Source organism: Corythoichthys intestinalis, chromosome 17 (genome assembly GCF_030265065.1).
Source record: "Corythoichthys intestinalis isolate RoL2023-P3 chromosome 17, ASM3026506v1, whole genome shotgun sequence".
NCBI classification, from domain to species: Eukaryota; Metazoa; Chordata; class Actinopteri; order Syngnathiformes; family Syngnathidae; genus Corythoichthys; species Corythoichthys intestinalis.
This window is the reverse complement of record NC_080411.1, coordinates 37,972,176-37,989,178: the sequence shown is the minus strand read 5'-3', so window position 1 is coordinate 37,989,178 and position 17,003 is coordinate 37,972,176. Positions and strand designations below refer to the sequence as shown.

The 17,003-nt window shown below is 40.3% G+C and overlaps 1 protein-coding gene across 1 annotated transcript; it reads right to left on the bottom strand.

Annotated features, from left to right (window-relative positions):
* Positions 1 to 247: 247 nt before the first annotated feature.
* Positions 248 to 16,889, bottom strand: slc31a2 (solute carrier family 31 member 2). Its single transcript, XM_057818448.1, has 4 exons — positions 16,647 to 16,889; positions 9,033 to 9,099; positions 8,579 to 8,807; positions 248 to 1,013 (listed from the first exon to the last, which is right to left on the bottom strand). Exons 1-4 carry the CDS (start codon positions 16,653 to 16,655, stop codon positions 845 to 847), a joined length of 474 nt encoding a protein of 157 aa, XP_057674431.1. The 5' UTR covers positions 16,656 to 16,889; the 3' UTR covers positions 248 to 844.
* Between the last annotated feature and the right edge of the window lie 114 nt (positions 16,890 to 17,003).

Sequence of the window (17,003 nt, the reverse complement as noted above, 5' to 3'; positions counted from 1 at the left end):
CAGCGGCTAGCTCGAAATACCGCAGGTGTTTCCGCTCATATGCCTCCTCTATGGAGACATACTGTTCTATCAAACAACTGTTCTTTTGGCTTTAAATACAGCAGCTTATTTTAAAGAGGAGTGCAAGAGCAGAAACAGCTTTTTCAGCTTTGTCTGTGTTTTCCGCCAAATATATTTTGATGTTATCACACTTTTTGTGTTTAAATGTCACTGTAAAAAAAAAAAAATCAGACACCATTTTTAAATTGTAACAATTTTCTGTATTTAATCAAACTGAGGCATATTCAGAATATCGAAACAAAAATCAACTTAATTACCACCTAATTTAGGCGTTTTTAAAGCTTATATCAATAGTGTAATAATCTACGAAGTTACTAATCATGAGGTCATTGCTAATAACCTTTGCACCCATTGAGTTCCTGCTGTGAATTATTAAGCTAATCTTAAATACCTCAAATCAATTTACAACTCCTGAATTTCGAATTTCCCTTTCCAACATGAGAGTTCATGTCATTCAAGTACCGTACAGAATAGCAAAATTCGGCAAATAATTGATGGGCGATATAATTGCACAAAAAACAAACAAAAAAATTGCCACACCCCGTAAAACACAACAAAATCTAAAAAAAAAAAAAAAAAATATTGGTGGTGGTTCTTCTGTCTTGAGTGTCCAATGGAGCTGTATGGGACAAACCCTTGCAATCCATGCACAACCAGTATGAATTGTGTTATACAGATTCCCTGACATTTTGACAAAAATGCCCAAGCATCAAAACAGCTCTAACATTTTCAACGAAGATTTATTATTTTATTTCTGGGGGGTTCATACCCTGGAATTTACTGTTCATCTAAACTGCTCTAGCAGTGGAAATGAGATGAAATAACCCAGTGCAGAACCCAAAATGACGCCGAGAAAGATCCAAGTGTTGAAGGACATGACGCATAACATCAGCATGTAGCCCAAAGTCACCTGCAGGAAGTGGAGCAATGTCTGGATTCCGTGTAGCAACCAACTGTGGGACAAGACACAAATATTTACTTTACTCACTCTTAAATTCACTTGTACTCCCTCTGCCTATCCATAAACAGCAGAAGTGGGTAGTAAAGCGTTAAATTAACTTCATTACATTTACTTGAGTAACGTTTTGAGAAAAATGTACTTCTAGTTTTACTAAGCCATACTTTTTACCTTTACTTGAGTAGATTTGTGAAGAAGGAACGCTACTTTTACTCCGCTACTTTAGGCTCCACTAGTTGTTACATTTTTCCTTTTTAATCCACATGCAGTATTAGATTTTCCTTTTTTTTTTTTTTTTTTTTTTAAATACCAGAGACACCAACAATGGCTTAATCAGTAATAATCACATGACTCCATTACACCAAACAGACTCAAGCTTCCCGTTCTTCAATCATGCCTGCCTGTTCAATCCTGTGGCATCTTTAAAGCACCTTAAAAAGTTAAGTAAGTTGACAGAGCGCCGCCGTCACCATGACTTGAAAGTACGGATATTAAGCTCTCTCCCACTTTTTATTTGACATCAATTGATGACGGAAAACCGGAGATATGATCCTATTAGCTTCATGATAGAAAATATGTTTTCTCCACTGCAGAGCACTCATGCTCTTTGGACGAATAATGCTTATTTTCTGTAGATTTTTTCCCCTAACCGGAATTCAAAGTTTTTTTGTTGTATTGTCTTGGCTTAATGTGGTTTTGTAATATGTTATCGTACAGATAGCTCCTGGATTACAAAGTAGTTCCCTTCATACGCTGGCGACATGACTCGAATTTCCGCATAAGTAGAAATGAATCCTTTAAGTACCTCTACATACCCACCAAAATAACTATCCAAAAGCATGTATTACACTAATGCTGCAACGATTAATCGATTAACTCGAGTATTTGTTTATAAAAAATATTCAAATTGAATTTTGTTGCTTCGAGTATTCGTTTAATTAAAGTGGCATTTTAATGGTTTATTTTGAAAGTGTTTGCAATTAGTTTTACTGATGAGGGTGGATACACTGCCCTCTGGTCTCCCTCTTTTCACATGGCTGAACCCAACTGCTCCCTGTTAAGACCAACGTAAGCCAAGTTTTTGTTTGAGCTAATGTTTTTTTAATGCATTGTTAATTTAGTTCATAGGTATATTTAGCCCTTTTTTGTGGGAATATGTGTCTGAATCATTTGTTAAGAGTATTGTAAAACTCAACAAAAAACTAGCATTTTATAGCATTTAAGCTAGCGGACTTTTTCTATGTAAGTTAGCCAGTTGTTCTTTTGTTGTACATAGATCCTCATTTAAAAAAAAATATGAATTATATACCATTTGAGGCTCAGCTCAGGTTTTTTAATTTTTCATGTTTCTTATCAGATTACTCGATTATTCGAACTAACTCATCCATCGATTAATCGACTACTAAAATATTCGATAGCTGCAGCCCTATATTATACGTCACTGTACTGTCTGTTATCTTTCCCCTCTCTCTCACTCAGCTGCGTGACTTCTTCGTGGGAGCAAGTGTGCGCTTCCTCGGTTTACAGAGAATGGTCCGAAAAAGAAAAAATATCCTTTGAGCGGCAGTTCTGTGGGCGGAAATGCCTTGTTGATGCCAGAGGAGAATGGCCAGACTGGTTCGAGCTGATAGAAAGGCAACAGTGACTCAAATAACCACCCGTTGCAACCAAGGTAGGCAGAAGAGCATCTCTGAACGCACAGTACATTGAACTTTGAGGCAGATGGGCTACAGCAGCAGAAGACCACGCCGGGTGCCACTCCTTTCAGCTAAGAACAGGAAACTGAGGCTACAATTTGCACAAGCTCATCGAAATTGGACAATAGAAGATTGGAAAAACGTTGCCTGGTCTGATGAGTCTCGATTTATGCTGCGACATTCGGATGGTAGGGTCAGAATTTGGCATCAACAACATGAAAGCATGGATCCATCCTGCCTTGTATCAACGGTTCAGGCTGGTGGTGGTGGTGGTGTAATGGTGTGGGGAATATTTTCTTGGTACTCTTTGGGCCCCTTGGTACCAATTGAGCTTCGTTGGAACGCCACAGCCTACCTGAGTATTATTGCTGACCACGTCCATCCCTTTATGACCACAACGTACCCAACTTCTGATGGCTACTTTCAGCCGGATAATGCGCCATGTAGGGATGGGAATTGATAGGATTTTTACGATTCCGATTCCATTATCGATATTGATTAACGATTCAATTCTTTATCGATTCTCTTATCGATTCTAATTTGGGGGGAAAAGAAGAACAAACATTTTGATTGGCATTGAGTTTGTTTAATCAGAAGTCACAACCTTAAAAACTCACAACAAGGTCAAAAGAGGCCCAAAGCCTCAATATTAACTGTGGCAATAAGTGGCAAATGCACAAGAATGTAACATTTTACTGAAACATTTTTGTAACAGAAATAAAAAATATTGGTATATATTGGCATCAGGGGTCGCGTTAACTGGAAATTTTCCGTCGTTGACCGGTTTTTTAAAACGGTGACGGAAAAAACTGAAGTCCGTCAGTCATTTTGACAGGTTGCAATTCACATCCCAGACCACAGGGTGGCGAGTTAGCATATTAATTAGCTATTGTCTCTCTTAATGCATGACGTCGTTGGCTATTCTGTCAGAATATTGTAGCGTAACCGGGGTCTGGCGGCGGCACCGTGATTGACACATCAACGCGAGGTTCTTATTGGTGCACCCGGTATGCCAGCGCGTCGTCCAATTGATGGACAAGATTGCCGCCTGTGTATAGACCCCAATCACATGACGTCACAACTCCGCCCCCCTGACCGGAGCCGCCATATTGTGTGTCAGCCCGTCATGTTTATACATTACCGCTACGTACATGCCTCCTATTACGGCGTGTTTTTCTGCTCGTCAATATTAATAATCAAAATGGTGAAAGCGTGTGTGGCGGTTGGTTGCTGTAACAGAGAAGATAGACGGAGAGACTTGAAGTTCTACCGTATTCTGAGAGAGGCGAAGATGAGAGCGAGATGGACTGCTGTAATTCGACAAGAAATCTGGGCACCAAACGATCACCACAGACTATGTAGTAGTCTTTTTATATCTGGTAAGATGCATTTAATATATATTTAGAAGATTTTGGGCTGACAACCACAATTAAGATCATTGTGTGACGTTGGTGATTGGGGTCTATATTGTTGCCTCCTTTTCTTTGGGGGCGGAGTTGTTGGCGGTAAGCAGAGTAAAAAGGGAGAAAAATACCACGACTTCCGTGTCTAATTTTTCGCCGCCAAGCAAGCGTTACAATATTAATTAAAAATGAATGAAAACTAAATACTATTGAATATGTCATCATTATCATTTTAAAAATTTAAGTGACGGGTAAAAATAGACTATGACCGGATTTTTATGACCCTGTCAGTCAAAATGACAGACAACGAAAATGTCTAGCGCAACCTCTGATTGGCATATAGGTCGTTGGTCTGCAGTTAGCAATATGTGTTAAACTTGCAGGCGTCCCCAAGTTTTTTCCAGTGAGGGCCGCATAACTTTTCCCTTCTCTGATGAGGGGCCGGGGTCAGTTTGTAACAGAAAAAGTGTGACGATTGCAGTAGTGCCGAAATGTAAAAAAATATTGTTTTTCAGAATGCCACAATCAAATAACCCTTTCCGGATATTTCACAGAACAAAAGTAAATAAAATAAAAATATTAATATAATAATAACTAATAAAAATAACACTATTAATCAAATCGATAATAACCAAATAACCCTCTCTGAGTTCTTCACAGAAAAAGGCCAGAAAATAATTAACACTATTAAGAAAAGAAAAAAATTCAAAATGCTCTCTGGTATTGTTCAGGGGGCGGGCCATAGTTTGGGGATCCCCTGTTAAAGTAGTATTTACCAGTATATTGAAATGCATGCCTTTTAGTTTTTATGGTGCTTTCACGCTCAAGTGGGGGCGCCCTTGCGCTTCCTCACGTGAAGAAGAAATGCCGCATCCAAGCAATAGTGACGGGATCTGTCGTTCACTTGAGTAAACGAATCCATTCCGGATCGTTCAGTAAAAAGATTCGTTCAAACGAATCGTTCAACAAATTGTTCGCCCCCCTCATCTCCCTCCCTGCCCAAATGACTCGTTCGGTTAGTGAACGGGAAGTGACGTTGCCGAACGAATCACCAAAGACCGCTTCGCAGTATAACTGAACGGGAAGTGACATTCTTGGTCCCTCCCTCTCTCTTGCACACAGGCTCCTCATTGACCACTCGTCGTAGTTTCAGTAATGAGTGACAGGCAATATCATTCTGCTTTCACAGACAGCCTCGTCTCCCTCCCGCTGCTGCAAAAGCGAGGGAGAACTTCCGCGTCGTCTGTCCTAGTTCTATGGGCTCAAAGTCATGGCCTGTGCTTGCATTTCGATTGAGGACACGGTTAAACATTTTCCTTTTGTGGGGGGAGCGGGGGGTTGGGGTCGGGGGCGCACGGACTTTCTTTAGCATGTTCTTGATCACATTTACAATGCTTGCTGTCACGAAAATAAAAATAAATCGAAAGTTTAATTTCAAAATATGGAACGACCAACACATCATATTGACCTCTCGCTCTGTTGTATTTTTGTTTTTATGCTCATCACTATTATTTTTAGTTACTATTGTTAAAACTATAAGTGTAAATAGCTAGTTGTCAAATGTGCTGCTCTGAAATAAAGACAATACTACATTTTGATAGTTGACAGTTTAATTGCAAATCAGTATTAAGATGATCGTATTGAATTTTTGCACTGGTATTAATAAATAAAATAATCCGGTCAACTCCCCTGTCGTCCCCGCATCTCAGATCGTCAAATGCTGACGAGAAATGATTGCTTGCTCTTTACGATGTCGCCTTTCTACCCTCATTAGTCTGTTAAGAAAAATGTAGACATATTGCGACATCTCCCGTGTCTGCGTGCGTTGTTTTGGGGCACTTGAGTAGCGCATGATGGACGGATTGACATAATTTGTCAAACCAACCGACACGCTCTGACACGAAAAAAAAAAAAAAACACTCGGGAAAAAATTGACATGTATATACAGTTTCATTGCAAATCAGTATTATGGTGATCGTATTGAATTTTTGCACTGGTATTAATAAATAAAATAATCCGATCAGCTCCCCTGTCGTCCCCGCATCTCAGATCGTCAAATGCTGACAAGAAATAATTGTTTGCTCTTTACGATATCGCCTTTCTATTCTCATTAGTCTGTTAAGAAAAATGCAGATATCTCCCGTGTCCATGTGCGTTATTTTGGGGCACTTGAGTAGCACATGATGGACGGATGGACATAATTTGTCAAACCAACCAACACCTGACACGAAAAAAAAATAAAAAATAAAACACTTGGAAAAAATGGACATGTATATACCGTTTCATTTCAAATCAGTATTATGGTGATCATACTAAATATTTTTTTCTGTGCACATATGAGGTAAATATCGCTGCCATGAAGCCTCCTTATAGTGACAGTTTGCCCCCTTCATTGCCGTCACGCGACCGCAGCTCAGCTTTTGCTTGCCTCGGAGCTACCCGTGTTTTAAATTACTGTAAATTTGATAGTCGCGAGTCTGTTGAGAAAAGTAGTACACTAAACCATGCTCGCTAGATTTGTGTGGTGTTTTTGTCTTTTTGAGCTGCATTTGATAGGCTCCACGTTAACAAATATGTGACAAAGTCCTTTCCTTTCATTTTTTGATTCGTTCACCGCATATTCATTACTGGAAAGTCAAGTTAGCAGCAAGCTAGGTCAGGAACCGGAGGACCGAGTCACTGAACGGGAAGTGACAAAACTCAGTCTTGCCCCCCTGCCTGCACGCTGGCTGCTCATTGGCCACACGTGGAAGTGAGTGACATACGCCCTGATTCTGTTTCCGGTCCCTCCCCTGCCCGCGATGAGGCTGGCGTCTGATTGGTCGTGTGAGATGTCAGAAGACGCTGCCGCTTGCTCAACGCCCTCCCACGCAGTGAACAAGCACCAACTTCATAGAACGAATCAGTGCAGATGGTGATTAGTTCGGTCTCGTTCACCCAAACAATTCGTTCAAAAAGAACGAATCGTTCGCGACCGATACAACACTACCAAGCAAGTGAGCAAGTGAGTGAGAGAGGGAAGCACTGCTGCAACCCTACGTTCTTTGTTAATGCTTGTAAAATATCTACAGAGGCAACGCCTGTATGTATCATCTTTTGTGTTGTTGCTGTGTGTTTCCACTCGCGATCGGACACTTAAATTCAGTTGTGTAGTGGTTTGAACGATGTGCTAATGCTAGCGAACGCATGCTAACTGCATTGTTATTACTGAATTAGCCGCTAATCATCGCTGATTTACGTTGATGCAAACCTGTTTGTTATTGGGGACGAAATTGATTTGTTTCATATCTATTTTTAGTTTCACTCTTCAAGTGATGGTTGAATAAAGTCAGCAAATTATACCAACGTCTTCTGTATCGTCATTTCGGAGTTTAGCTAGCTGTATAGCTGTCTCTGTGAGGACAGTGCAGTCTATTCCCTCCCGATGCAGATATCTCCACCTTCCCTCCCGATGCAGTTATCTCCACCTTGCAATGATTGTAAGTATGTTTTGTTGTAATTTTTCCTCGCGAAGTGATGACACACTTTTGAGCGTTTGAACCTACGTGCTGTCATTGTTATGTTTGCAGCTGCAATGCTCGTGCTAAACCGTTCGTAACCTTTCATTTTCACCCTCTTTCCTGGTGAAGTGTAGCCAAACTTTGGAGCGGGTGGTTCTTGGCGCCATGCTAGTTTCATGTGTTTGGACAACAAGACAGTCACGACGCAATATGCGTCTTCAGGACTCATTAAAGGGATCGTTAAGGCTTTTTCATTGTGATGTCGAGGCCTCGAAACACTAGGAACCGGTTCCGAATTGGAATCGGATTTCGATTCCCATCCCTAGCACCATGTCATAAAGCTGGAATCATCTCAGACTGGTTTCTTGAACATGACAATCAGTTCACTGGACTCAAATGGCCTCCACAGTCACCAGATCTCAATCTAATAGAGCATCTTTGGGACGTGGTGGAACGGGAGATTCGCATCATGGATGTGCAGCCGACAAATCTGCACCAACTGTGTGATGCCATCATGTCAATATGGACCAAACTCTCTGAGGAATGCTTCCACCACCTTGTTGAATCTCTGCCACGAAGAATTAAGGCAGTTCTGAAGGCAAAAGGGGGTCCAACCCGTTACTAGCACGGTGTACCTAACAAAGTGGCCAGTGAGTGTATATGAGGTGTGTCAGAATTATTATCCACATATTGAAAACTTCTTCACCCATCGCCTTGTCGCCTGCAAAGAGGCGATAGATATTGCAATATACAGCAGAGATCCTTAAAAACTGCCTTTACAATTACAGAAGAACAGTTAGGGCTCGTAATGAGTGGTTTGGCAGATTTAAAAAGAATGTAGTCTGTAGTATGTAGTTTGGGTTGAAATCAAACCTTTGTGATGCAAATTGTGGAACTTCTCTGACACACATCATGTTTGGGAGAAAGAAAAAGAGTTGCAAGGAATTGAAACTGGAATACCTGGCCTTGTTGTTTGGAAAGAAAGAGCTTGATTCTCCTGTCGTCAAAGAGCTTTCGGAGTGGCTGTTTTCTAGCACAGAACTGTTGTCGATTTGGTGGGATGGTGTGCCAGCATAAGGAGTCGAATATTCTTTCAACGACGGGCCCCTTCCAAGCCACAACCTCCAAACTTTGAGCATTTCATATAAAATTGTGAGCAGCATGACCACTAGCACTGACACAAACATACCTGAGGAGACACACACACAGAAACACAATAAAGCATCGTTACAGATTCTATGTCAAATACCATTGACAACAGAAGTGACTTACAGACAGAAATACAGGTTCAAGCATTATTTTGGGTTTAACTGTTTTAAACTGTAGCAATAAAATCAATTATATTATTAATTAAGATAACAGATTATATAGGTCTACAAAGGGGAACTGCAGAAAATATGTAGTATATGAGTACCTCCAGGGCTGTTCACATGCCAGAAGTCAAACAGCAGCGTCACGCTGCTTGAGACTTCAAAGACCATCTAAGAAAAAAGAAAAAAAAACAATACAAGAGAAATATTAAGACAGTAGCCACGTTTACATGGAGCCAAATATTCCAATTGCAATCGGTATAGATGTTCAAACCGAATAAATGTGTTCCATATAAACACCTCATTCGGAATGAACAGGCCCAAACCGAATGGAATTTCATTCCGTTTCACAGGGGTGGAATATTCCTTTTCCCAAACCGATTAGAAGTAAAATTATATCATGTAAATAGGGAAGGGGAATGGTGTCTGGTTGCGTTCTTTCTGCACATGCTCCGTACTGACGTGGTGACGTCAATTGGTGACGTAAGTAACGTCAAATGCAACATGGCTTCCAAACACACGCACAGCGCACCTAATTGGAGTCCGGCGGAAAGTTTATATCCATGAATCCCTCCACCAGCCCACACAACTTTTTAAATGAACGGCGTGTCATTCTGAAGTTTTGTTTCCACTCGAAAAGTTAAAACAGCAGCTGATCTGACGATCGATCTCCATGTTTTGCAACGTGACGCTTTGTTTTGATTAATCTGCGCATGTCAGACGGCAGTTGTCAAACGTCCTTTCGGAATAAAGGCAGACACATGTAAACGCTGGATCGGAATAGATGAAGTGACATGTGAACAGCTGATCTGAAATTTCCATTCGGAATTATTTGAATCGGTATGAATAAAAGTCAGCATGTAAACGTGGCTAGTGTCTATTTGAATACCATGTAGCCTAAACTTGTGATCAAAAGGTTCGAGACACTTCACTTCATTCAGTAGTATGGAAAAGTGGCTTAAAACCTTTGACTGCAGTTGCACCGATATATGGACATCAACTTTGCTTTTGAGCGCACTGATTACGCTCTACATGGATGGGCTCTTAATACAGCAACATGGGTTGCTCTTAGAGCTGGGAATCTTTGGGCACCTAACGATTCGATTACGATTACGATTCAGAGGCTCCGATTCGATTATAAAACGATTATTGATGCACCCTCCTCCCTTTTTTTTTAATTTATTTTTTATTGTTTTGTACATTAGTTCCAAAATTGTTCAAAAATACTCTCAGGCTAAACCAAACTACTATTTCAGTATCAAGTTAACATATAGCAGTAAACAAATATACAAAAATAACAGTAAATAAAAAAGTCCAGTCCCCATTCTGTATCAGCAACTTTAAACTACTTTCAATTAATTTAATGTTGTGAATCAACCGTTAAAGTTGTTAAAATTGCTCCTGTTATTCCATAATTTCTCTTTTGTCTACTTTCAACATGTGAAAGTTTTAAAACTATTTTACAGATAGATTCAAGTCAATATTTTACTGATTTAGGAGTATTTTAGATAAAAAGTTAATTAGGTTTGCTTGGAAGGTTCGCTACAACAGCCTTGCAGGGAAGTGTACTGCTTTAAGATGGCGGCATCTAGCTTTTTTGTAGATGTGCTGCTAACGATACCGAATCTATATTGCATCTAGTCCTATATAAATGATATCTACCCTAACATAATGTGGATGTACTTTGTAGCAGCTTTTCGGCAGCAGTCAGGTATGTTGTTATTTTTTTTATCTCGTGGCATGAGTTGAGCTAGAGCCGTGAGCTGAGCATTGGCGTTACCCGAGGGGCCGGGTAATGAGAAGCATGATGTTTAGCTACTCTGGCTCCGTCCCTAATTGCATACCAAAGACTGCGCGGCGCGCTGAGTGTGTTGTACTTCTGCTTTACTTGGCATATTTCGGAATTTGGATTTTTGTGAATCGTTCTTGAATCTTCCACGGCTGAATCGCAAATAATCTAAGAATCGGAAATTTTGCACACCTCTAGTTGCACTTGATGTTTTTTTTTTCAAATCCCCCTCAGGTGAGTTGTATCTGCCCCAACATGTAATGACTTATTCCTTGGCAAATATCACTATTTTGTTCCAAGAAAGAAGTCATGACATTTACAAGTCCACAGATATCCGTGATTGTTGTTGTTAACAGTTCTAGTATAGACGATATAGATCCTTAAATAAGCCAACCAATGACGATATAAACCTGGCCTCAACCTTCAAGACATAATACTGTGAAATGCCCTTCAGGTGTCAGCTGCGGGTGTCACATCTCATTTCCTGGTTTTATAGGTGCGAGTTGAGCTGACCAAGTGAAAATGTAACTTTGGTCACACAAAACAGACTCACAAAACACTAGACAGAAATACTAAACAAAAAAAAAAAACAAAAAAAATATTTTGCAACAAGTAAATAGAAATCTCATTTAAACTTGACTCCAGAATTGTGTTCACGAAATTGAAATTACCATATTTTCTGCACTATAAGGCGCATCGGAGTATAAGGCGCACCTAATAGTTGTAAAGACCAGTGTTTTTCAACCGGTGTGTGTGCCGTGAGGGATCGTCAGGTGTCCCGCGATAAATTATCTAATGTCGCATTTATATATATATACTGTATATTGTAATGTCCGTAACTGTGCGGACCCTTGAAGGGGCCATCAGACTGCAGAGTGGTGACGTAGCAGGAAGCAAGCAAGGAGGGAGGGAGAATGGCGTGAGAGCAAGTTAGTGGTCGCATGTTGCGGATGCCGCTGTTATTTTGTTTATTATTTTCCATTGTTGACACAATAAAGTGGGAAAGTCATCACCGACTCCTCTCCTTTGTATATCCCCATTCGGGGCTATTACAATATTTTTTTAACGTCGTCGGGCAGAGTTGCAATAGGAAGGAAGGAAGGAGTAGGTAGAAAGTTCTCAGACGTCTGCAGATGAGCGAAGTTTGCTCGTGTCGCTTTCAAAAACTGCTCGGATTTCTAGCAATCTACGAGCCTGCTGTCCGCGACAATGTGGACCCCAACACGTCTACTGCACATTATTTGGTTAGACTCGTCATGTGTCGATATACTCGAAAGTATCCTTTCTATCTTATCCATATGTGACGAACGTCAATCCTCCCCCTGTGTTATATTACAACTAGGGCTGTCAAAATTATCGCGTTAACGGGCGGTAATTAATTTTTTAAATTAATCACGTTAAAATATTTGACGCAATGAACGCACATGCCCCGCTCAGATTAAAATGACAGCAGTGTAATGTCCGCTTGTTACTTGTTACCTGTTTTTTGTTGTTTGGCGCCCTCTGCTGGCGCTTGGGTCCAAGTGATTTTATGGGTTTGGGGAGTGAGCATAGTGCATGACATCAGCAATGGCGAGCTACTAGTTTATTTTTTGATTGAAAATTTTACAAATTTTAATAAAACGAAAACATTAAGAGGGGTTTAATATAAAGTTTCTATAACTTGTACTAACATTTATCTTTTAAGAACTACAAGTTTTTCTATCCATGGATCGCTTTAAGAGAATGTAAATAATGTTTATAGCATCTTGTTTATTTATTGTTATAATAAACAACTACAGTACTTATGTACCGTATGTTGAATGTATATATCCGTCTTGTGTCTTATCTTTTCATTCCAACAATAATTTACAGAAAAATATGGCATATTTTATAGATGGTTTGAATTGCGATTAATTACGATGAATTAATTTTTAAGCTGTAATTAACTCGATAATAAATTTTAATCGTTTGACAGCCCTAATTACAACACATTGTTGAGAAGAGCAAGGTGGCTAATGGCTAAAAATCTGAGCAGTTTTTCAACGCGACATGAGCAGCACAGCGCCATGGTGCCAAGCAAGTTTAAATGTCATCTCCAAAGGAAACACCCGTCGCTTCAAAACAAGTTGATGGACTATTTTGTTCGCCTTCGTGGAAACACAGAGGAACAGGTAACTTTTTTTTGTAATATAAAAACTACGAAGGAAAATGAGAAAGCTCTCAAAGCCAGTTACCTTGTTGCTAAATCTAAAAAGTCAGACACCGTGACAGAGACATTAATACTACCTGCCTACAAAGCCATTGTCTGCGAGATGCTCGCCCCTGATCTGGTTAAAGACATTGCTCAAGTCCCCCTGTCTGATAATTCTGAGCTTTTTCAAGCTGAACTGCTATAGAAAAAATATATATATTAAAAACAAAGACTGAGAGCTGTTGAAGAATAAGGATATCGACTTTGTGTTCATCTAAACAGCCTCAAGTTTCACACTGAGTAAGTATAAATACTGAGAAATTATCTTATAATTGAATATACTGTACAGTAAATAATTTTGGAACAGTTTTTGTTTGTGGTGCGCCGTGAGATTTTTTTCCAATGTAAAAACGTGCCGTGGGTCAAAAATGGTTGAAATACACTGGTATAGACAAGTTTCCGAGGTACTTCCGCCTTACTTCCTTATGTCTGCCTACCACTTCAGTTTCCTATTTTTTTACCATTGACTTCAATGGCGCTGGAGTGGCATCACTCACTAAGAACCCTGAAAAACCACAATTTGGAAATACCACATCTTATTGCCATCTCGACATGGGAAGACAACATCAAGAAGTGGCCGAGGGTGACCACAAGTAAAATATTATCGTATTCTATCGTCTCTACAGCAGTTGATGGAAACACCATCAGGAACCTCCGAGGCATTCCAGTACTAGTTGCACACCCACAAAGTTGGATATGTCCTCATTCACGAACACGGGAATTTTGTCTTCATGGAGGCGGATGTAGAACCAAGCCAGGGCCTTAATGCTCCGTACCACAAACCATGGGTGCTCGTAATACCGCAGGGAGGGAGACGTCCAAACTTCAGGCTGTCCCGCAGGTCACGGCCGTTCGTGTCTGACGCTGTCTTATGGAAGGTATGTGCTCCAATAATACGAAACCTAAAATCTGGTGCATGAAACGACTTGTTGCCTTTCCTATTGATATAATGATGATGATTGTAGTTATGAAGTTTAATAATTTTTACTACAGTACAACTACTGTTGTTGCTGCTGCTAGCCTGTTGCTAATCAGTACGTGTTTGATGGCACCGCATAAATCCAAGTGAATCCAAGTTTTTGGTCACTTGTTTACAGCTGGAAAATGCTGTTAGGCAAGGAAAGACAACTTGACTTGTACATTGATAGATAGATATATATCGAGACTACGTGCGCTCTACTCTGATGATGGACGGCTCGGCGCCCGGGGCGGCCGAGAGGCAGGGGCTGGGACAGACGGTGGTTCGCCGAGATCCAACTACAAACTTTCTAACATCTTTAAGTTATGGTATTGGAGCTGGAATTACCGAGGACAGCGGGAGAAAGCCCATCTGAATGAAAGTGAAAGTTTGGCTCCCTTAAGCTCTGCTCTCTGATAACACATTCCTCGTATGCTTAACTTTCGTTAATATTTTTCTAATCATTTACTGAGATGTTTTGCACATGTACCAATTATTTTAAATAAAACAATAAATGGAATCATGATGTCCAAATGTTTTTTATTGCGATCATTATCTGCAATAAAAAAGAATGACATACTATTTTTTATTATACGTACATACCTTGTAGTATTTCCTTATAACAACAAAATCCGTGTCAGCCCTTCTGCATTCAGCAAATGTAATATAATGTGTAATTTCACCTGATTTTGGTCACTCAAGTGGCCGGCGTATCAAATCTATACCTCACGCCTCCTTAATTCAGCGCTAATGTTTGTTTTCTTGGGTGACTCTGGCCTTTTCCCAGTCCATTCCCAGGGAGGCCATTGAGATCCGGAAGTGAGGACCGAGGACCATCAACAGGGACGGGGGGGCTTACACGTTGCCTGGCACCGCCACGCAATTCTTCCTGTATTTTTTAAAACCTGTGAGAATAGTCTGGGACCCAGCTCCTTGATGGCTTCTCGAGGCCAATGAAATCATTCGTCCAATTAGATTCGATTTATTTGCGTGACGTGTTCTTAACGAGCAACGTCACTGTTGCGCGTCGGAAGTCGTCTCCACAACAAAACAGATGGCAAACGGGAGAGCAGAGAATATGTTCCAATCCGCGGTAAAATCTGTTTTAAATCACCAAAAACACATCGACACAAGTCATTGACAACAGTCTGCCTCGAGCTAGCCATGTTGAATAAACTTCTCCATTCTCGGCCCGTGCCTATAACTATTTTCTGAGATAAAAGAAAAATTCAACTAATAAGGTGCACCTTCAATGAATGGCCTTTTTTAAAGTTGCTTTCATATATAGGGTGCACTGCATTACAAGGCGCAGTAGTAGTAGTAGTATTGATAGTAGTAGTAGTAGTGGTGGTGGTTGGGGTTGCATTATGTATCCACTAGATGGAGCTGAGCTAAAGGGAATGTAATGCCATGATTAACGAGTATAAAAGGCGAATCGGAATATAAGGTGCACTGTTGGCTATTGAGAAAATTGAAGGCTTTTAGGTGTGCCTTATAGTACAGAAAATACGGTAAGTGATTTTTCTCTGTGTGCTAAAGCACTGAATTTTTTTTTTTACTACTCTCCACAACTGCATTAAAGTATGTTTGTATTACATTTACGGTATTTCCCACTTAGAAGTTTGTACTTCGGGTTATGTATTGTCTTCATGTTCTGGGAGCCTTACCTCAAAAACACTTATATCACCTGCTTGACCTTAATTTGCTTTGTCTGCATAAAGCAAGAAAGACAAGGCAAGGCTTTATGTGTACAGCACAATTCAACATAAGGTAATTCGAAGCGCTCTGCACACATTAAAAGCAGCAACACCATTTAAAGCAAAAATTGAGTTAAAACAGCAATACAGCAATGCATATTTGAAAAGTATGGGCAGAAGAGTACAGCAGGTGTGTGTTTGGAATGTGCTGTAGGAAACAATTGTGTTTTAAGGCCCAATTTAGAGAAAAACTTAGATCTTCACATTGTTTGTCCCACAGATGAGGAGTATAATGCTGCCTCGCCCAGCCTGTCACTCACCAATCCAGTTCAAGATGACCTAAGGGGTTTGAATGCTTTGGGTAGCGTCTTACAAGTAGTGGATACAGCAGCGATATCTAACATATTGATCATCGAGAGAAAATCTTATGCTGACATTAGAAAAACACTTTGACTAATGCTGACATTGAGCTTTTTTTTTTTTCTCAGTGGTATCTCTTCAAATCTTGAGCACTTTGGTCAGGGCTGCAATTTATGGCGTGAATTAGGGTGTATAAAAGAATCAATCATTTTCAAATACAATGAACAAAGGCCTAGGTTTACATCATAAAAGGACGTCGACGGAATTTCTCTTTCATTTATGTATAAATCTTGGCGATCATTGATGGAGAATGACGTCTAATCCAAACTGACTGGGGGGCTGGCAACTTTCTCTTTATGTTCAACTCATTTGGCCGTCGTTGATGGTGATAGATGTCCAGTCGAATTTGACTGGGGGTCTGGCAGCGATCGTCAGACAACCAGTCAAATTGGATTTGACGTCTATCGCCGTCAATGACAGCCACCAAGTTAAGTATGATAAGATAGAGTAAAATTACTTTGTCGAAATTTTTGAACAGTTTTTGCTCCTTGTTTGCTTTTCTATTATCACTTGCATGCTTTCCTGGAGTATTCCTCAAACACAGGCAAGAGCATAAGGCATGCAGACATTACGATGGCGTGGTAATTGCTAAGCCTAAAATTGTGCTTTAACAGAACTCACGGGCATCATGTTGAACTTGTTGGACGGAGGGAAGCGCCAACTGCAGTACTGGTATTAACTCCGTTTCCACATGGCGGCTGGCTTCTTCTGGCTGGCCGAATATTGATGCTTCGACAAGTTGAATACGAGCCAGGTCTTGTTTCACACTGCTTCACACAGAAGTATGAATCCACCCCAAAATCACTACCTCGTGACTTTAGAATAAACAACGGGTTGACGGGTAATTGAGTTTTACCGAAGAATAGGTGTGATTGTCGAAATAGTTCCGGTTTGTGGTGATTATGCGCATGCGTGTTAACATGTCAGACGGTTACCTCGTGTTCACATTGTTTTAGAATATGAATTAGATTAACATTG

Excerpts from the sequence above, each read along its gene's own strand:
- slc31a2 (XM_057818448.1), bottom strand. Across the intron at positions 8,808-9,032 it reads GCATGTGAACAGCCCTGGAG|GTATGTTTGTGTCAGTGCTA; the intron begins GTACTCATATAC and ends GTGTCTCCTCAG. Across the intron at positions 1,014-8,578 it reads TTTCCAAACAACAAGGCCAG|TTGGTTGCTACACGGAATCC; the intron begins GTATTCCAGTTT and ends CTTGTCCCACAG.